We start from the raw sequence: 23,215 nt of genomic DNA on the forward strand, positions 1-23,215 counted from the left end.
TGTCACAAATAATTTGTATCTGACTTTCCAATTACCTTTGAGTTTGGGATATACAAATGTGTGCTTTTCATGTCATTTTTTGTTAAATCCAGTTCGGATTTAAGTATAACTTCTGAGTGACACCTTTAGTGAGAGGTCTAATGCCTTAATATTTAATAACAATCTGCCCTCCCAATTCATATCTAAAAGGGGGCATTTTTCCCACTGTTATTAGTTACATTGTTTTAGTTTGAACGTGCAGACTGGCACTAAGAACAGAAGGAATGTTTGCCTAGTCAGCGCCATGATTAGTGCAATGCTCCTTAAAAATGGTTGCTCTGTTCTACCCAGTGGGGCGGGGTGGGATTCGAACCCCCTTCCCCCCTTCCCCATGGGCTAGGTCCGTCTTCTGTGCACGAATCTGCGGGCCATCCCAATGCCCCTTGCATTGAACCTTTTGCAGCCACCGCTGTTTCAGTGGATACAGCTGGAGAACTGCAAGGCAATCCCATTGTGCACCACTTGGGAGCCATGACCAAAATATATTGTCCTGCTAATAACAGGGTTAATAATATATCTGTGAAAATGTCCACAGGGCTTTTATATAATTCTAAATTAATAATAACAAATTGCTTTGTTTAAAAAAAAAAGAGTTTATTTAGTTTTCAAATAAGTAAAATTCGTGAGGAAAAAGGCTATTTTTGAACATGGGGTGAGACATTGTTACTAATTTGTAACTAAAGCCAGTTTGTTATTTAGAATATTTTATTTCTGTTTTTAGAGGGAGAGAAACCAAAAACCTAGTGTCATCTCATGGGTCTTACAGTCAAGGCCGGCACGGGTATTGAACCAGGATCTGTAGCACCATTGAGTACTTTCACCATTTATAAGTAGTCAACTGGCTGGGACTTACTAAGGGTTAAGGAAAGATCACAATCATATCCAGATCATCAGGAGAAATTAGCCAATGAATTATACTCTTGAACAAATATTCCATAACTTCAGCTGGCAGTAAATCACCAACCTTGTCTTTATTCCTGTTCAGACAACACCCTCCAGGTGGCAGGATGCACCCTTTCAGTTTGTTTACAGACTCAGAAGTAGTTAACTTGTTATGGCTTGGGGGCAGTATTTCGACATCTGTATGAGAAGCGTTCCCAAAGTAAACTGCCTGTTACTCAGGCCCAGAAGCTAGGATATGCATATAATAGAATAGATAGAAAACTCTAAAGTTTCCAAAACTGTTAAAATAATGTATGCGAGTATAACAGAACTGATATGGCAGGCAAAAACCTGAGGAAAATCCATCCAGGAAGTGGGATATTTTTGATGTGTGTAGTTTTCAATGGAATGCCTAGACAGTACCCAGATTACAGTTCCTATGGCTTCCACTAGACGTCAGTCTTTAGACATTGTTTCAGGCTTGTTTTCTGAAAAATTAGGAGGAATGAGACCATTTCGTAAATGGACTGTAGAATGAACCAGAGCTGGTTTGAGCGTGTGACTGAAAATGTTTGTATGCTTTTATAAGCGGGGCACTGTCCTCAGATAATCCCATGGTATGCTTTCGCCGTAAAGCATTTTTTAAATCTGACACAGCGGCTGGATTAACAAAAAGTTAATCTTTAAGCAGATGTATAATACTTGTATCTTTTACGAATGTTTATTATGATCATTTCTGCATTTTGAATTTGGCGCTCTGCAATTTCACCAGATGTTGTCAAGGTGGGTCGCTAGCGGATAGCCTGCGCCAGAGAAGTTAACTACCAGCATTCAGAAATTGTTTTCCGGACTGGTCACTGGTTGTCAATAATACTGCATCCCTGTACTTTCACATGAGATCCTACGGTTCAGTTGAGCTCATTCATGTGGGTTGCCTCCCACATTTACAATGTTCTGGCACGTCTGCACACAATACTAGAATCGGTTGGGTTCCAAAATTTGGCAGAAATGGGACACGCAGGAAACCCATCCAGAGCCTTATCCGTTTGTGTTCTGGTGTAAAACATCCCCCCCCCCCCCCAGACACAAAATTGGCAGCTAGCTAGATGGAGCTCGAGGAGAACATTTTCAATTAATGTATTTCTTAAGTAAGTAGTTTGCATGCGCCAATACAGCTAATGTTAGCATTACAAGCACATAACCACTGACTCGCTATGGCTATAATTAGCCTAGCTATCTGCTTCCACATTGTGTGCGCCTCTGTCAACTTTCTGAGGGGATTATTTTTCAGGAGCACAATTCTTGCTTGCATTTTAGTAAGACCCACATACCCAAACTTTTGATTCATTGGAGAGCACCATTTTCACCCCTTTTTGAAGTGACCATCTATTTATGTACTAGTAAAGAGGTGTGTGTGTGCTTGCACATACCTCTCTGCAGGGGTAGGCTCCCTGGCTTTGCAGTACAGAAGTCATTGATACACACATACAGTTTATCCTCTGGTTTGGTGCTGGGGATGGTGACTGATTCCACAAAAGTGCTGGGAAACTGGCCTGGAGGGAGATGGAGCAAAAAACTGAGATGAGAAAGAGGAGGAAGAAAAGACAAGTCATCGGAGAAAAGGAGAGATCAGTGACGCGATTCTTTAATCTGGGCAGAGATCATTTGTGACCTCTAATCTCAAACCCTGACCCGCACCTGTGACTCCATCCTTGTTTCCGAGCAACCAGAACTCATCCACCACATTGAGCACCTCGATGACATCACCAGTGAAGAGGGGCAGCTCCTCAGAGACGCTGGGCAGGAACTCAAACACGGCACGGACCACCGAACCCGGCTCCATCACTCATCGCCTGAACAGAGAGAGAATGATGAATAGTAATCAGCCATGTATTTGTTTCAAGCATATTTGACCATGCGATGACACTGACACTGTCATTTATAGCAACAACTTAGGCAATATCTGCAGGGGGAAAAGAGGGGCTGAATGACCAAACTGGAAGCTGAGGATGATTATGCACTAACTAAGTTGCAAAGAGCATCTGCTATAGGACTCAAATGTAAAAATGGCCATGATGAGGGACAAGTTGGAAATTTAAGCCAGACCACCAGGGTTCTCATCCTTACTCTTGAAATACGTGCTCATGGATCTTTAATGACAATAGAGCAAGAACCTGTTTGGATTAAGCGGGCGTCGTGTCAAGAAGCAGTGAGGCTTGGCTGGGTTGTGTTTCAGAGGACGTACGGCTCTCAACCTTCGCCTCTGAGTCCGTACAGGAGTTGCAGCGATGGGACAAAAATAAATACCAATTGGATACCACGAAATTGGGGAGAAAAAAGGGGTAAATATATATTAAAAGTAAATAGTTAGTATTTTTTTTTAAATAATATGTAACAATAACATAACGAGGCTATATACAACGGGTATAAAGGTTAGTCGAGGTCATTTGTCCATGTCGGTAGGGGTAAAATGACTATGCATAGATAATAAAACAGCAGTGTAAAAACAAAGGGGGTGGGGGTGTCAATGTAAATAGCCCGGGTGGCCATTTAATTAATTGTTCAGCAGTCTTATGCCTTGGTAGTAGAAGCTGTTACGGAGCCTTTTGGAACTAGACTTGGCGACACAAAGCTCCACTTCAGCCCCGTTGATGTAAATGGGGGCCTGTTTGGCCCTCCTTTTCCTGTCGTCCACGATCAGCTCCTTTGTCTTGCTCACATTGAAGGAGAGGTTGTTGTCCTGGCAACACACTGCCAGTTCTCTGACCTCCTTCCTAAAGGCTCATCATTGTCGGTGATCAGGCCTATCACTGTTGTGTCGTCAGCAAACTTAATGATGGTGTTGGACTTGGCCACGCAGTTGTGTGAACAGGGAGTACAGGAGGGGACTAAGCATACACCCCTGAGGGGCCCCAGTGTTGAGGATCAGAGTGACAAATGTGTTGTTGCCTACCCTTACTACTAGTGGGTGGTCCATTAGTCCCAGGATTCTTAGCTTACTGATGAGCTTTGTGGGCACTATGGTGTTGAACGCTGAGCTGTAGTCAATGAACAGCATTCTCACGTACAGTGGCTTGAGAAACTTTTCACCCCCTTGGCATTTTTTCTATTTTGTTGCCTTACAACCTGGAATTGAAATGTATTTTTGGGGGGTTTGTATAATTTGAATAGTTATTGTGAAACAAACAAGAAATACTTCCCTGTATTTAGCGCCACCCATCATTCTTTCAATTCTGACCAGTTTCCCAGTCCCTGCCGATGAATAACATTGTTAAAAATGGTTAACTCAGGGTGATGAGAGGTGTTGGGTTTGTGCCAGACAGTGTTTTCCTTGATGTCCAAAAAACCTCAATTTTAGTCTCATCTGACCAGAGTACCTTCTTCCATATGTTTGGAGAGTCTCCCATGACTTTTGGTGAACACCAAACATGTTTCTTTATTTTTTTCTGAACATGAAAAGTTAAAACAAATTAGGCACTCTTGATAGACAATTTTGAACAGAAATACAATGGTTCATTGAATCAGTCTCAAATTTTGCAAATATACACAATATCAAAATTACACCTGGGCTGGAATAATACAATATTGCCTCTCTTGTATGTCTTAAAATGGTACAACCAAAAAAAGTTTTTGTATTATCTTTTACCAGATCGAATGCGTTATATTCTCCTACATTCTTTTCAGATTTCCACAAACTTCAATGTGTTTCCTTTCAAATGGTACCAAGAAAATGCATATCCTTGCTTCAGGGCCTGAGGTACAGGCAGTTAGATTTGGGTATGTCATTTTAGACGAAAATTGAAGGGGCCTTTCCTTAAGGAGGTCTTAAGAGCAGTTGGAGGCCACGGAAGGAGTGTTGTATGGCATTGAAGCTTGTTTGGTTAGTTAGCACAGTGTCCAAGGAAGGGCCAGAAGTATACAGAATGGTGTCGTCTGCGTAGAGGTGGATCAGGGAATCGCCCGAAGCAAGAGCGAAATCATTGATATATACAGAGAAAAGAGTCGGCCCGAGAATTGAACCCTGTGGTACCCCATAGAGACTGCGGTCCGGACAACATGCCAATGCCACTGGGGTCTGACAACTTGAATGGAAAATTACTGAGGATAATAGCGGACGATATTTCCAATCCTATTTCCCATATCTTCAATTAAAGCCTTCTAGAAAATAGTGCCCTCAGGCTTGGAGGGAAGCAAAAGTTTAAAAAATGGTGTTTGACCAGATACAATGCTATTTTACAGTTTACATAAATTGACAAGAGACATTCAGCACCCTTATAGGCAAGGACAGCACTTACACAAATGTCCGATTGGCTGAAAAAAACATCATAAACGATTGTGGGGGCTGTTTTTGTTAGACTTCAGTGTGGATTTTGACATTATCAATCATCTTCTGCTGTTGGAAAAACTGATGTGTTATGGCTTTCTGACCATAATTCTATCTTTCTGATTCCTGTGACTCGCTCAATACGGAAGTTGTCAGATGACACGGATGCTACGTTACAGGACTGTTTTGCTAGCACAGACTGGAATACGTCCCAGGATTCATCCAATGGCATTAAGGAGTATACCACCTCAGTCAACGGTTCATCAATGAGTGCATCGACAACGTCATCCCCACAGTGATCGTGCGTACATATCCCAACCAGAAGCCATGGTTTACAGGCAACATCCGCACCGAGTTAAAGGCTAGAGCTGCCGCTTTCAAGGAGCGGGACACTAATCCAGACGCTTATAAGAAATCCCGCTATGCCCTCAGACTAACATACACACAGGCAAAGCATCAATACAGGACTAAGATTGAATCCTCCGACACCGGTTATGACACTCGTCGGATGTGGAAGGCCTTGCAAACGATTATGGACTTAAGGGAAACCCAGCCGCGTCTGTCCAGTGACGCAAGCCTACCAGACGAGCTAAATGCCTTTTATTATTGCATCAAGGCAAGCAACACTGAAGCATGCATGAGAGCACCAGCTGTTCCGGACGACTGTGTGATCACGCTCTCCGTAGACAATGTGAGCCAGACCTTTTTAAACAGGTCAAAATTCACAAGGCCACTGGGCCAGACGGATTACCAGGATGTGTACTCATAGCATGCGCGGACTAACTGGCAAGTGTCTTCACTGACATTTTAGACCTCTCCCTGACCGAGTCTGTAATACCAACATGTTTCAAGCAGACCACCATAGTCCCTGTGCCCAAGAAAGTGATGGTTACCTGCCTAAGTGACTACTGCACCGTAGCACTCACGTCGGTAGCCTTGACTCACATCAACATCATCCCAGAAACCCTAGACCAATTCCAATTCGGAGACTGCACCAACAGATCCACAGATGAAGCAATCACACTGCGCACTGCCCTTTCCCACTTGGACGTGCGTGCATATGTATTCATCCCTTTGCTATGAAGCCCCTAAATAAAATCTGTTGCAACCAATTACCTTCAGAAGTCACATAATAAGTTAGATTGCACACAGGTGGACATTAATTAAACGCTAGTAAAACCAAATGCATGCTTTTCACCCGATCGCTGCCCGCACTCGCCCACCCGACTAGCATCACCACCCTGGACGGTTCTGACCTAGAATATGTGGACAACTATAAATACCTAGGTGTCTGGCTAGACGGTAAACTCTCCTTCCAAACTCATATTAAACATCTCCAATCCAAAATCAAATCTAGAATCAGCTTTCTATTTCGCAACAAAGCCTCCTTCACTCACGCCGCCAAACTTACCCTCGTCAACCTGACTCCTGCCGATCCTCGACCTGAGTGATGTCATCTACAAAATAGCTTCCAATACACTACTCAGCAACCTGGATGCAGTCTATCACAGTGCCATCTGTTTTGTTACCAAATCACCTACCACCCACCACTGACCTGCATGCTCCCCAAAGCCAACACCTCATTTGGCCACCTTTCCTTCCAGTTCTCTGCTGCCAGTGACGGGAACGAATTGCAAAAAAATATTTATATATATATTAAAAATAAATAAATAATTCGCTGAAGCTGGAGACTTAAATGTCCCTCACCAACTTTAAACATCAGCTATCTGAGCAGCTAACCGATCGCTGCAGCTGTACATAGTCCATCTGTAAATAGCCTACCCAATCTACCCAACTCATCCCCATACTGTTTTTATTTACCCTTCTGCTCTTTTGCACACCAGTATTTCTACTTGCACATTATCATCTGCTCAGTTATTACTCCAGTGTTAATCTGCTACATTTTAATTATTTACTACTATGGCCTATTTATTGCCTAACTCCTCCTGCCTTTTGCACACACTGTATATAGACTTTCTGTGTCATTGACTTGTTTGTATTATTGGCTTGTTTATTGTTTACTCCATGTGTAACTGTGTTGTTGTCTGTGTCACACTGCCTTGCTTTATCTTGGCCAGATCTCAGTTGTAAAGATAACTTGTTCTCAACTAGCCTTCCTGGTTAAATAAAGGTGAAATAAAAATATTAAAATTTAAAATAAAAATACAAAATTACACTTCATGTCTTTCATAATATGGTCAGATATGCACTACCGGTCACAAGTTTTAGAACACCTATTCATTTAGGTTTTTTTTCTTTTTTTACAATTTTCTACATTGTAGAATAATAGTGAAGATATCAAAACTACGAAATAACACATATGGAATCAAGTAGTAACCAACAATCAGTTGTGTTGTGACAAGGTAGGGGTGGTATACAGAAGATAGCCCTAGACCAAGTCCATATTATGGCAAGAACAGCTCAAAATGAGAGAAAAACGACAGTCCATCATTACTTTAAGACATGAAGGTCAGTCAATGCAGAACATTTCAAGAACTTTCAAAGTTTCTTCAAGTGCAGTCGCAAAAACCATCAAGCGCTATGATGAAACTGGTTCATGAGGAAGACCCAGAGTTGCCTTTGCTGCAGAGGATTAGTTACCAGCCTCATATTTCAGCGCAAATAAATGCTTCACAGTTCAAGTAACAGACGCATCAATTGTTCAGAGTAGACTATGTGAATCAGGCCTTCATGTTAGAATTGCTGCAAAGAAACCACTACTAAAGGACAACAATAAGAAGAGACTTGCTTGGGCCAAGAGGAACAAGCAATGGACAGTAGACTGGTGGAAATCTATCCTTTGGTCTGGTAAATCCAAATGAGAGATTCTTGGTTCCAACCACCATGTCTTTGTGAGATGCAGAATGTGTGAACGGATGACCTCAGAGTGTGTGGTTCCCACCGTGAAGCACGGAGGAGGTGTGATGGTGCTTTACTGGTGATACTGTCAGTGATCTATTTAGAATTCAAGGCACTTAACCAGCATGGCTACCACAGCATTCTGCAGCCATACGCCATCCCATCTTGTTTGCGCTTAGTGGATTGAATGGAAGCAAGTCACTGCAGCAATATTCCAACATCTAGCAGAAAGCCTTCCCAGAAGAGAGGAGGCTGTTAAAGCAGCAATGTTCCAACATCTAGTGGAAAGCCTTCCCAGAAGAGCGGAGGTTGTTAAAGCAGCAAAAGGGGGAACAACTCCATATTAAATCCCATGATTCTGGAATGAGATATTCGACAAGCAGGTGTCCACATACTTTTGTTCATGTTGTGTATAATAACCATCATATTGAAGTAAACTTGGAGTTAAGCGATGATATCGTATATGGTCCTCCCACTACGACAACTCGGGAAACTATGCAGTTTATTAGGCTATACATTAAATCAATTATGAACTTTACATGGTGGTGAAAATGCACGGTGATCTTGACGCTCATTTACAATAAATATCGAGGGTCTGATTCTGATGATCGATGCTTGACTGCCATTTAAAAATGTAAAAGTATTCTCTTATCCATAATAATCTCATGTAGACTAGCCTACCTGCACTGTATCTGCGAGCTGTTGGCAGACATGCCAAGACCAGAGTAGGCACATTTACTATTTAAATACAACAGTTTGTGATAAAAATCGATAGAATTGAAAACACCTTGAACTTTATATTTTTATTCGGTACATGGAAACTTAAGTGAAAAAGTACATTATGTGTGCCCACTACAACACACAATCAATTGCCTCTTAATTGGTTGACAATGTCATTGGATATATGTGCCATTTTCACATATGTTGATGTTGGGGTGGTGCTGGAGATGATGAATAATGAAGTAGAAATCTTTTGAAACTTCCCTTTAAAACGTCATCAATGCCTTCTGTACTTAATGCCAAGGGTCTTCTGTACTCTGTAATTACAGGTTTCACATACTGTGGTATACTAATAGGAGAGTGAATAAAAGTGTAGTCTGAGTAGTTATTTCTGATGAAATGTGTGATCTGCCTGCCACACAATACAAAGTTGAGTTTGATATAGTAGTTTATCAACGTAATCAGAACAATTATTTTTCTAAAATTCTCCCTTGGACTATATTCTGCCACAAAAATACTTTTAAAAGAGCTAAAGCAAGTCCTAACATTTTTCTAAAAATAGAACATGACCAAGTATTAACTAGATGTACATTTATGTACCTAAAATGATCTGACAAATGCAAAATCAGAAAGCATGTCAGAGCACATGTCTAGCCATGCAATAGGAGCTCATTTGACAACTGCTGCTCAGACATAACTCCCTATCACGGGCTGAAATACAAGTTGGGGGGGAAAAAGGACAAATGTCCTGTTAATATCTAGAATGATCCACTGGCATACCCATTTGGCACATTGCTTTTAACTGAATACATTGTAGTGGATGCAGCACCCTGGAGGGCTGCATTGGCCTGAAGTACAATGAGCAGTCAGTAAACAACCTATTGGGAAAAAAAAGGCTACAACTGCACCATGACCAGTCTAGAGGGTTCTACCGCTTGGTGTGTGTGTTGCTATTGTTCTGTTGGGAGAGGGGGCGGCAGAGGCTTCATTGTTGGCATGAGATGGACCCAATTCAATAAATAACGTGGCCAGTCAGCAGATAAGCTGCCACCCACACTCCAGCTCATCAATTAGACAAACACACATGCCTCAGCAACTACAACCTCTCCCAGAGTTTCATCTCTTGAACTTGCAATATAAAATATTACACAAACAAAGTACTTGGCAGGTAAGTACTTGTGTTGCCCTTTCAATGTGGCCTTTGCATTACACTATGATGTCTTGACATTCTTTTGGATTCAGGATAAAATGTTACTTACATTTTCATGTGTCCTTATTGATCCGCTGACTTTGAACAAAATTTGATGTCACCTAAACTCCCTTAAAGCCAGACTCCGCAACGTAATTGAAACATCAAACTGTCGTGGCCGCTGGGCCAGCCACCCTTTTATCCATAGCAACAATTTACGGCTATCAACGTTAACAGCAGAAAAATGTCATTCTAATTTACATAGACAACAAATACTGTGGTGCAACGATAGCGCAGTTATCTGCTTGATCTCTCGCAGTGCAAACAGAAAAAGTCGACCCTCAGCAACTAGCCTACAGAGCAGATTTGTATTATGAAATAAATCGCCATCAAAAGGTTGCAATAGTAAACTCGACATCAACGAGGAAAACAATTTGTATGTATTAGGGATCCAAACACACCAAAGCACCCACATTCCAAATAAAAACAGTGAACTATGTTTGTACTGAATGAGCTAAAGATAACAGTACATTATACAACATCCCTAAACCAGCACATATCCACAAGAGAGGTGGTTCAATACCACCATACAACATTATCACAACTTGTGCGTAGGAATGGGTCTGTACCTTTGTGTGTGTGCCTCTTCACAGTCCCCATTGTTCCATAAGGTGTATATTTACCTGCTTTTTAAAACTGATTCTACTTCAAGATGTTGAATATACAGTAGTTCCATGTAGTCATGGCTCTGTGTAGTACTGTGCGTCTCCCATAGTCTGTTCTAGACTTGGGGACTGTGAAGAGACCTCTGGTGGCATGTCTTGTGGGGTATGCATGGGTGTCTGAGTTATGTGCTAGTATTTTAAAAACAGACAGCTCGGTACATTCAGCTCTTACAAAAACAAGTAATGATGAAGTCAATCTCTCTTCCACTTTGAGCCATGAAAGATTGACATGCATGTCATTAATGTTAGCTCTCCATGTACTTCTAAGGGCCAGCCATGCTGCCCTGCTCTGATCCAACTGCAATTTTCCCAAGTCCCTTTTTGTGGCACCTGATCACACGACTGAACAGTAGTCTATCTGCAACAAAAATCAGGGCCTGTAGGACCTGCCTTGTTGATAGTGTTGTTAAGAAGTAGCGCTAAGAAGTAGCGCTTTATTATGGACAGACTTCTCATCTTAGCTACTGTTGTATCAATATGTTTTGACCATGACCATTTACAATCCAGGGTTACTCCAAGCAGTTTAGTCACCTCAACTTGCTCAATGTCCACATTATTTATTACAAGATTTAGTTGATGTTTTAGGGTTTAGTAAATTATTTGTCCCAAATACAATGCTTTTAGTTCTAGAAATATTTAGGACTAACTTATTCCTTGCCACCCACTCTGAAATGAACTGCAGCTCTATAAGTGTTCAGTCGCTGTAGTAGCCGACATCTATAGTGTTGAGTCATCCACATACATAGACACTCTGGCTTTACTTAATGTCATCAGTAAAGATTGAAAAAGTAAGGGGCCTAGACAGCTGCCCTGGGTAATTCCTGATTCTACCTGGATTATGAAGGAGAGGCTTCCATTAAAGAACACACTCTGTGTTCTGTTAGACAAGTAACTCTTTATCCACAATATAGCAGGGGGTGTAAAGCCATAAAACACATGTTTTTCCTGCAGCAGACTGTGATCAATAATGTCAAAAGCTGCACTGAAATCTAACAAGACAGCCCCCACAATAATTGTATCATCAATTTCTCTCAGCCAATTATAAGCCATTTGTGCTGTGCTTGTTGAGTATCCTTCCCTATAAGCATGCTGAAAGTCTATTGTCAATTTGATTACTGTGAAATAACATTGCATCTTGTCAAACTATTTTTTCTAGAAGTTTACTAAGGGTTGGTAACAGGCTGGTTGTTTGGATAATTGAGACAGTAAAGGTTGCTTTACTATTCTTGGGTAGCGGAATAACTTCTCTCCAGGCCTGAGGGAACACACTTTCTAGTAGGCTTAAATTGAAGATGTGGCAATATCGTCTGCTATTATCCTCATTCATTTTCCTACCAGATTGTCAGACCCAGGTGACTTGTCAAAGTTGATAGACAATCATTTTTTCACCTCTTCCACACTGACTTTACGGAATTCAAAAGTACAATTCATGTCTTTCATCATTTGGTCAGATATACTTGGATGTGTAGTATCAGCGTTTGTTGCTGGTATGTCATCCCCAAGTTTGCTAAGTGTACTTGTCTTGCCAATGAAAAAGTCTGGAATGATGGAGCCGAGATTTCTTTTTCCCAAAAATGTTATTAAACATGTTTGGGCATAGTTTGTTTTTATTTAGTAACAAGATTTCTTAATTTGCAGTATGTTTGCCAATCAGTTGGGCTGCCAGTCTTATTTGCCATACCTTTTGCCTCATCCCTCTCAACCATACACATTTTAAATTCCTCATCAACCCAAGGGGATTTAACAGTTTTAACAGTCATTTTCTTAATGGGTGCGTGTTTATTAGTAACTGGAATAAGTAGTTTCATAAATGTGTCAAGTGCAGCATCTGGTTGCTCTTCATTACACACCACAGACCAACAAATATTCTTTACATAATCAACCTGTGAATCACTACAAAACGTATTGTTTTTGACCTCTCATACACTATATTAGGGCCATCCTTTGGAACTTTGGTTTTCCTAGATATGGCTATTATACTGTGATCACTAGATCCTATGGATTTGGATGCTGCTTTAAAGCAAACTTCTGCAGCATTAGTAAAGATGTGATCAATACACGTTGATGATTTAATTCCTGTGCTATTTATAAATACCCAGGTAGGTTGACTGATTACCTGCAACCTGGTTGATGATGAAAGCCAGTCAAAATTTGTATCACCCAGAAAATATACTTTGCTCTTGATCACATTCTTTATGAAGCATTTCACAGATATTATGCAAATACTGACTGTTAGCACTCTCTAGCAGCTTCCCACAATAATGGGCTAAAGGTGAGGCAGATGAACCTGTAGCCATATTACTTCAAAAGTATTTAACATAATATATTCTAAGCTTTACAGGAATGTGGACGTACAGCCCAGTACATCCCTGGGGCCAAGCTTCCTGCAATCCTGACCTATATAATAGGCGGTGTCAGAGGAAAGCCCATAAAATTGTCAGAGACTCCAGTCACCCAAGTCATAGACTTTTCTACACTTACGCACGATAGCGGAGTGCCAAGTCTAGGACCAAAATGCTCCTTAACAGCACCTACCCCAAGCCATAAGACTGTTGAACAATTAATCAAATGGCCACCAGACTATTACATTGACCCTCCTCCCCTCCATTTGTTTTGTACACTGCTGCTACTCGCTGTTTATTATCTAAGCATAGTCACTTCACCCCTACCTACATGTACAAATTACCTCTAACTTGTACCCCCACACACTGACTCAGTACCTGTAACCCCTGTATATAGCCTTGTTATTGTTACTTTTTTTTATTACTTTAGTTTATTTGGTAAATATTTTCTTAACTCTTCTTGAACTGCACTGTTGGCTAAGGGCTGGTAAGTAAACATTTCACGATAAGGTCTACACTTGCTGTATTTGGCGCATGTGACAAATAAAGTTTGATTTGGTGTCCTTGATCTTTTTGGCCTGCCTGTGACATCGGGAGGTGTTCTTAATGGTTTGTTCCCTCAGTTGACGTGTAGAGATTCTCACCTCAATAACTGTCCCTTTATACTCTGCCTCTATATTTTATCCGTTAACTTCTTCATTTTCCAACTTATTTAGTCTAAATAAAACCTTGAATTGCTTATTTGTAATAGGACAACCAAATTAATAGGATAACCAAATTGATTAAATTTGATCAATTAATTATACCAGTAATTAAATCAATAAATTATCTAGAATATCCATAAACAAGTCAGAACTAAATCCAGCATAACATCAAATCCATCGAGCGGATATAGTTCTTGGGATACAGATCTGCTACAATGACACATGCAGGCAAAGGAATTCGGTTTCTCTCCATCTAGAATCCACTCCAGAAGGAAGCCCACACGGTATTGTCTGTAAGACAAAAAATATAAATGATACAGTATCTAGCTACTGCCATATATAATCAGGCATGATTAGGCACATTTATCTAAAGTAAAACCAGTTTTAGAGAGAAATATACAACAGTAAATTGTTGTATTGTTTCTCCTCCCTATTAGCCAATATTTGTTATTTATCTCTGTTGGGAATCCCATCATTCGTCATTTTGTGAGATTTAAATGCATCCACGGTCATAATCATAACCCTTGTCAATTGTTATAGCTAACTAGTAAAATTATTTACTGTTGCTGATGTTACACGTTTGCAAACGTGAGGCGTGGTGCATCGCAAGATAGCAGTTGCCTGGCTAATTAGCTAGCCAACTCCAGTCATGTGCTAACGATTGCTGGTAAACCTAGCTTTTAGTGGCTGGTTGCATCTTGCTGTTTATTAGCCATATTTACTACTAAAAATAGAATAGGTTTTACAATAGATCTCAGATTGTAAAACCGCTTCTATTTTTTGTCATTAATGTGGCTACCTGTAGTTGTTCAGCCAACTTAGCTACCTACCTACATTAGCAAACAGAAAAAATATTTGATTCCCCCCACTGTAGCACAGCATGTTAGGCATCATTATAAACTGGGTGGTTTAAACCGAGAATGCTGATTGGCATATCAGAGAGTATACCACAGGGATTAATAAACATTTGTTTTTCCCGCTCTAATTACGTTGGTAACCAGTTTATAATAGCAACAAGGCACCTCTGGGGTTGGTGGTATATGGCCAATATACCACGGCTAAGGGCTGTGTCCAGGCTTTGCAACGTGCATAACAGCCCTTAGCTGTGGTATATTGGCCATATACCACCAACCCCCGAGGTGTAGCGAAGGTTCTGGCTATATCAAACTCTGTTTCGAATCCTCTTCGCTATATTCCAGTTGAAACATGTATGTAGCTAACATACATTTACAAAAATCTAATTTGTGTTGATGATGAGCGGAATCACTAAAGACATTGAGGTCTGGTCAGTTTGGATATATTCAATCAATCCCTATCTGCTGTTCCCACATGCTTCAAGAGGGCCACCATTGTTCCTGTTCCCAAGAAAGCTAAGGTAACTGAGCTAGTCGACTACCGCCCCGTAGCACTCACTTCAGTCATCATGAAGTGCTTTGAGAGACTAGTCAAGGACCATATCACCTCCACCCTACCTGACACCCTAGACCCACTCCAATATGCTTACCACCGAAATAGGTCCACAGACGATGCAATCTCAACCACACTGCACACTGCCCTAACCCATCTGGACAAGAGGAATACCTATGTGTGAATGCTGTTCATCGACTACAGCTCGGCATTCAACACCATAGTACCCTCCAAGCTCGAGTCCCTGGGTCTCAACCCCGCCCTGTGCAAATGGGTACTGGACTTCCTGACGGGCCGCCCCCAGGTGGTGAGTGTAGGCAACAACATCTCCACCCCGCTGATCCTCAACACTGGGGCCCCACAAGGGTGCGTTCTGAGCCCTCTCCTGTACTCCCTGTTCACCCACGACTGCGTGGCCACGCACGCCTCCAACTCAATCATCAAGTTTGCGGACGACACAACAATGGTAGGCTTGATTACCAACAACGACGAGACGGCCTACAGGGAGGAGGTGAGGGTCCTCGGAGTGTGGTGTCAGGAAAATAACCTCACACTCAACGTCAGCAAAACTAAGGGAACACCCCCCTATCCACATCGACGGAACAGTAGTGGAGAGGGTAGTAAGTTTAAGTTCCTCGGCATACACATCACAGACAAACTGAATTGGTCCACTTACACAGACAGCATCGTGAAGAAGGCGCAGCAGCGCCTCTTCAACCTCAGGAGGCTGAAGAAATTTGGCTTGTCACCAAAAGCACTCACAAACTTCTACAGATGCACAATCGAGAGCATCCTGGCGGGCTGTATCACCGCCTGGTACGGCAACTGCTGCGCCCACAATCGTAAGGCTCTCCAGAGGGTAGTGAGGTCTGCACAACGCATCACCGGGGGCAAACTACCTGCCCTCCAGGACACCTACACCACCCGATGTTACAGGAAGGCCATAAAGATCATCAAGGACAACAACCACCCGAGCCACTGCCTGTTCACCCCGCTATCATCCAGAAGGAGAGGTCAGTACAGGTGCATCAAAGCTGGGACCGAGAGACAGAAGCTGTTTTTCAATCTCAAGGCCATCAGACTGTTAAACAGCCACCACTAACATTGAGTGGCTGCTGCCAACACACTGACACTGACTCAACTCCAGCCACTTTAATAATGGGAATTGATGGGAAATGTTGTAAAATATATCACTAGCCACTTTAAAACAATGCTACCTAATATAATGTTACATACCCTACATTATTCATCTCATATGCATACGTATATACTGTACTCTATATCATCGACTGCATCCTTATGTAATACATGCATCACTAGCCACTTTAACTAGGCCACTTTGTTTACATACTCATCTCATATGTATATACTGTACTCGATACCATCTACTGTATCTTGCCTATGCTGCTCTGTACAATCACTCATTCATATATCTTTATGTACATATTCTTTATGCCCTTACACTGTGTATAAGACAGTAGTTTTGGAATTGTTAGTTAGATTACTTGTTGGTTATTACTGCATTGTCGGAACTAGAAGCACAAGCATTTAGCTACACTCGCATTAACATCTGCTAACCATGTGTATGTGACAAATAAAATTTGATTTGCGTTCTTTCTGCTTTTCCCAATGGATTGTGTGGTTAGTGTCCGATTCCATTTTTTTTAAAGCCTGCCTTGGGGAAGGGATGGGGCTAGAGCACAAATCACACCCCACGTGAGTAGTAGCATTTCAGAAACTGGAAAATGTTTTGTCAACTTGTATATTTAGCAATAATCCGCCAACAGAAACATAGCTGAAAGACATCCAATGGCCCTATCCAACAAGGACAACCGTACTGAATCTACACGCTCAAAAACATGAGCCAAAACAACCGCGATCAGTATAACATAGAGCCTTCGCGAAATGCCACAAAACAGGACATTCATTTTCCAATCTCCTACCAAAAAGGCACTCTATTATTGGAATGACCCAGCCTACTTGTCATTTCAATTAATGATATATACCAACTGATTCTGAAGAATATAAATACCTCACAACAAAAATTGACTGAACATTTTTTCTGTATCTCAGATTGTTCTGTCAATCGCACAGAAACTTAATTTGGAAGAAAGGATGTTTGACATGCTTTTGACATTTGCATCACAAAACATTTTTGAGAAACGATCTGATATCCGATCCAGACCCAAGTGGGTCCGGATCTGATATCCGATCCAGACCCAAGTGGGTCCAGGTACTAAATTCTGAAATTTTGTCTCAGATCTGGGCCTGGTCTAATATAATTGCCATGAGTCTCAAGTATGTGCAATTAAAATTGATTTACCAACTGGACCCAGTTGGACCGGTCCTCTGTCAATTGAATGCACTGTAGGAGGTGATGAGAACTGTGTGAGCTTATTATGTGTGACAGCAAATTGAAACTCAATAAAAACCATATAGCTTAGGCCGGCCAGGTCCAGCTGAAGGGGGAAAGAGAGTGAGAGGAGCCTTGTCCTAGGCTACTGTTGATTGTGCTGATGATAGAGGCCTTTTTCACTGATGCAAAATAAAAGCTGCAGAAAAAGAAGGAATATAGCGAAAAGAAGAAGAAGTCGACAAGGGGAATGTCCTCCATTTGGACAAGTTTTAATACTGTCGTGGACAAAAATGAGAAGAACGTACTTGGCCCGACCAAATGTAGGCCTGCTGTGCAACGGGGACCTTGCAATGAAGGGGACCTTGCAATGAAGGCAGTGTACACTGGCGCGCCATCAAACGCCGACCACTGAACTTGAGGGGAAGAATAATCTGGCCAATATTGATATATTGATGGCGCTGGCCTGGTCGGAGGTTTCGCTCTCTTTGTACATTCAGATCAGAATGAGTCTCTCGGAACCAAATGGGCACAGGTCTGTTTGGGTCTGTTTTTTTCACCTGGCTTTTCAGGAACGGGTTTGACTGTCCTTGGGTCCATTCGGAGCAAGGCTACATTTTTGAAAATGTATTTATACATAGAGTTGGAAAGCCAGGGATCCATTTCCCATGACGACCTCTTTTATACATGTCTGCTTTAAGAAATTATGATCAATGAACTACACAAACATATTACATTTACATTACATTTAAGTCATTTAGCAGACGCTCTTATCCAGAGCGACTTACAAATTGGTGCATTCACCTTATGACATCCAGTGGGACAGTCACTTAACAATAGTGCATCTAAAACTTAGGGGGGGTGGGGTGAGAGGGATTACTTAACCTATCCTAGGTATTCCTTAAAGAGGTGGGGTTTCAGGTGTCTCCGGAAGGTGGTGATTGACTCCGCTGTCCTGGCGTCGTGAGGGAGTTTGTTCCACCATTGGGGGGCCAGGGCAGCGAACAGTTTTGACTGGGCTGAGCGGGAGCTGTACTTCCTCAGTGGTAGGGAGGCGAGCAGGCCAGAGGTGGATGAACGCAGTGCCCTTGTTTGGGTGTAGGGCCTGATCAGAGCCTGGAGGTACTGAGGTGCCGTTCCCCTCACAGCTCCGTAGGCAAGCACCACGGTCTTGTAGCGGATGCGAGCTTCAACTGGAAGCCAGTGGAGAGAACGGAGGAGCGGGGTGACGTGAGAGAACTTGGGAAGGTTGAACACCAGACAGGCTGCGGCGTTCTGGATGAGTTGAAGGGGTTTAATGGCACAGGCAGGGAGCCCAGCCAACAGCGAGTTGCAGTAATCCAGACGGGAGATGACAAGTGCCTGGATTAGGACCTGCGCCGCTTCCTGTGTGAGGCAGGGTCGTACTCTGCGGATGTTGTAGAGCATGAACCTACAGGAACGGGCCACCGCCTTGATGTTAGTTGAGAACGACAGGGTGTTGTCCAGGATCACGCCAAGGTTCTTGGCGCTCTGGGAGGAGGACACAATGGAGTTGTCGACCGTGATGGCGAGATCATGGAACGGGCAGTCCTTCCCCGGGAGGAAGAGCAGCTCCGTCTTGCCGAGGTTCAGCTTGAGGTGGTGATCCGTCATCCACACTGATATGTCTGCCAGACATGCAGAGATGCGATTCGCCACCTGGTCATCAGAAGGGGGAAAGGAGAAGATTAATTGTGTGTCGTCTGCATAGCAATGATAAGAGAGACCATGTGAGGTTATGACAGAGCCAAGTGACTTGGTGTATAGCGAGAATAGGAGAGGGCCAAGAACAGAGCCCTGGGGGACACCAGTGGTGAGAGCGCGTGGTGAGGAGACAGATTCTCGCCACGCCACCTGGTAGGAGCGACCTGTCAGGTAGGACGCAATCCAAGCGTGGGCCGCGCCGGAGATGCCCAACTCGGAGAGGGTGGAGAGGAGGATCTGATGGTTCACAGTATCGAAGGCAGCCGATAGATCTAGAAGGATGAGAGCAGAGGAGAGAGAGTTAGCTTTAGCAGTGCGGAGCGCCTCCGTGATACAGAGGAGAGCAGTCTCAGTTGAATGACTAGTCTTGAAACCTGACTGATTTGGATCAAGAAGGTCATTCAGAGAGAGATAGCGGGAGAGCTGGCCAAGGACGGCACGTTCAAGAGTTTTGGAGAGAAAAGAAAGAAGGGATACTGGTCTGTAATTGTTGACATCGGAGGGATCGAGTGTAGGTTTTTTCAGAAGGGGTGCAACTCTCGCTCTCTTGAAGACGGAAGGGACGTAGCCAACGGTCAGGGATGAGTTGATGAGCGAGGTGAGGTAAGGGAGAAGGTCTCCGGAAATGGTCTGGAGAAGAGAGGAGGGGATAGGGTCAAGCGGGCAGGTTGTTGGGCGGCCGGCCGTCACAAGACGCGAGATTTCATCTGGAGAGAGAGGGGAGAAAGAGGTCAGAGCACAGGGTAGGGCAGTGTGAGCAGAACCAGCGGTGTCGTTTGACTTAGCAAACGAGGATCGGATGTCGTCGACCTTCTTTTCAAAATGGTTGACGAAGTCATCTGCAGAGAGGGAGGAGGGGGGAGGGGGCGGAGGATTCAGGAGGGAGGAGAAGGTGGCAAAGAGCTTCCTAGGGTTAGAGGCAGATGCTTGGAATTTAGCGTGGTAGAAAGTGGCTTTAGCAGCAGAGACAGAGGAGGAAAATGTAGAGAGGAGGGAGTGAAAGGATGCCAGGTCCGCAGGGAGGCGAGTTTTCCTCCATTTCCGCTCGGCTGCCCGGAGCCCTGTTCTGTGAGCTCGCAATGAGTCATCGAGCCACGGAGCGGGAGGGGAGGACCGAGCCGGCCTGGAGGATAGGGGACATAGAGAGTCAAGGGATGCAGAGAGGGAGGAGAGGAGGGTTGAGGAGGCAGAATCAGGAGATAGGTGGGAGAAGGTTTGAGCGGAGGGAAGAGATGATAGGATGGAAGAGGAGAGAGTAGCGGGGGAGAGAGAGCGAAGGTTGGGACGGCGTGATACCATCCGAGTAGGGGCAGTGTGGGAGGTGTTGGATGAGAGCGAGAGGGAAAAGGATACAAGGCAGTGGTCGGAGACTTGGAGGGGAGTTGCAGTGAGGTTAGTGGAAGAACAGCATCTAGTAAAGATGAGGTCGAGCGTATTGCCTGCCTTGTGAGTAGGGGGAAGGTGAGAGGGTGAGGTCAAAAGAGGAGAGGAGTGGAAAGAAGGAGGCAGAGAGGAAAGAGTCAAAGGTAGACGTGGGGAGGTTAAAGTCGCCCAGAACTGTGAGAGGTGAGCCGTCCTCAGGAAAGGAGCTTATCAAGGCATCAAGCTCATTGATGAACTCTCCGAGGGAACCTGGAGGGCGATAAATGATAAGGATGTTAAGCTTGAAAGGGCTAGTAACTGTGACAGCATGGAATTCAAAGGAGGCGATAGACAGATGGGTAAGGGAGAAAGAGAGAATGACCACTTGGGAGAGATGAGGATCCCGGTGCCACCACCCCGCTGACCAGACGCTCTCGGGGTGTGCGAGAACACGTGGGCGGACGAAGAGAGAGCAGTAGGAGTAGCAGTGTTGTCTGTGGTGATCCATGTTTCCGTCAGTGCCAAGAAGTCGAGGGACTGGAGGGAGGCATAGGCTGAGATGAACTCTGCCTTGTTGACCGCAGATTGGCAGTTCCAGAGGCTACCGGAGACCTGGAACTCCACGTGGGTCGTGCGCGCTGGGACCACCAGAGTAGGGTGGCCGCGGCCACGCGGTGTGGAGCGTTTGTATGGTCTGTGCAGAGAGGAGAGAACAGGGATAAACAGACACATAGTTGACAGGCTACAGAAGAGGCTACGCTAATGCAAAGGAGATTGGAATGACAAGTGGACTACACGTCTCAAATGTTCAGAAATACTGGAGTATGTCTAGACTCTAAATAAATCAACATCTCAAAAGTACCCTTTTTGATTATGAGTGTGTGACATCAGCACTGTGTGCGTGAGCTCGTTCAGAACAAGGTAGGCTTTGTTCTCTCCCACTCTCCCCATTATAAATGTATTTAAAAAATAAATAAACATTAAATCACTAAAAATTGAATTTGTAACCTCTGAAAACATTGTACTTTACTGTCAATATTAGTCACATTCTGTATAAACAATGTTATTGCGTGGTGTCAGGAATTCATGTTAAGTTTGTCTTCCTGAGGTAACATGACGAAAATAGCTTGCTAGCAAGGTCACATTATCACCTCGTTAGCATTCAGTGTTCGGCGGCTAGCTACCATTGTTTTAGTTTCATCTTCTAACAGGGGAGATAACTAATGTACGACATTTAGTCTCCCCTGATGTTCCCTTCCCTTTTGCCATTATGAAACCAGGCATGGAGTTTCTGTATGAAATGTGTGTTCATTCATAAAATCTGGTCTCAGATTCACTAGCCGTCACATTTGAGATATTGTTCACTTTGAGACATATTGTTTGAAACAATATACTACAATTACATCACATTTCCAGTGGGCTCTCTGCTAATTTTGAAGTGATGATCAATTCTATTAGCCAAACCAACACAGTGAATGGGAAAATGGATTCAAAGTGAACTCCCTCTGCTGGTGATTTGCTGAATGTGCAATCCTAAAGTAGGGCTGTGATTGGTTAATGACATAAATGTACATTTCTATGTATAAAATGGGTAACATCTTTAAACATCCAAGACTATCCACTGAACATTTGACGTGCTTGAAGATTATATTGTTCAAAAAAATAACCAAAATGGGTAATTTTGAGATGCTAATATTAATACTTTTAATGTTCAATGAATGTGAAAAATTGTACTTCAAAATCTAGACACTCGTCATTTGTACAGTTCACAGATCATAGGAATCATAGGGTATTATGCATATACAGTAGGTCTAAAAAGGGCCTAAAATTGGCACTTTCATCATGATTTTCCCCAGCAAAAATATGACAAAAATGCAAAAAAAGAATCGCCCCAATAGACCTTATTCACACTTGTTCATTGACCAACAAGAATCAATGTAAAAACATCCATAAATTGTGACCTACAAATAAAAAACCTGTGACATTCAAGCCTAAATGCAAATTAGCAAATTATAAATCAATATTATTCCGATTCCTTATCCCAAATGGATTGTGACAAATTTCAAACTCAGAAAAATATAAAGCAGTATCATTTTCGTGGTTGAGTATGCATAATGCCTGCCAATTTGAAAAATAAATGGCAAAGTCTAGAACGACAACCGCCGAAACATCCACTCTATAAAGAATGTCACTCTGAACAATCCCCTCTAACCACAGAGAGGGAGAGAGACGGACAATTCTACAAAAGACAGACTTATCACCAGCGATCACGACGACACACTGAGCGTAAATATATATATTGATTGCAATAAAGGATTAGCATTTCAATTGTTATAATTATCACTCTGTAGTGACTTCTTAGTCGACCCCCACTTCCCTTTTTGTCTAACAAGCCGCCATGCCGGTTTAGCCCACTAGGGCACATTCTCCTATCATTTCATGTAACCACATTTACGTTGCTTGTTTGTTTAGGAATTTCTGTGAAATACTCAGTAATAAATAAATGATTTAAGACAATTGATGTATGGATGACTCATAGTGAAGACTGGGTTTGTGCAGATAACCAACAATTTTCTCTGTTTGG

General features: G+C 42.9%; 1 protein-coding gene across 1 annotated transcript in view; it reads right to left on the reverse strand.

Moving 5' to 3' along the window:
• The window catches only part of LOC124039945 (dynamin binding protein), a 115,484-nt gene that overhangs the window by 83,134 nt on the left and 9,135 nt on the right, over positions 1–23,215 (reverse strand). The window contains 2 exon segments of the mRNA XM_046356529.1: positions 2,352–2,474; positions 2,620–2,774. Coding sequence (XP_046212485.1) covers positions 2,352–2,474; positions 2,620–2,764 — 268 coding nt within the window. The 5' untranslated portion in view covers positions 2,765–2,774.

The sequence above is a fragment of the Oncorhynchus gorbuscha genome, linkage group LG07, assembly GCF_021184085.1.
Source record: "Oncorhynchus gorbuscha isolate QuinsamMale2020 ecotype Even-year linkage group LG07, OgorEven_v1.0, whole genome shotgun sequence".
Taxonomy (NCBI): Eukaryota; Metazoa; Chordata; class Actinopteri; order Salmoniformes; family Salmonidae; genus Oncorhynchus; species Oncorhynchus gorbuscha.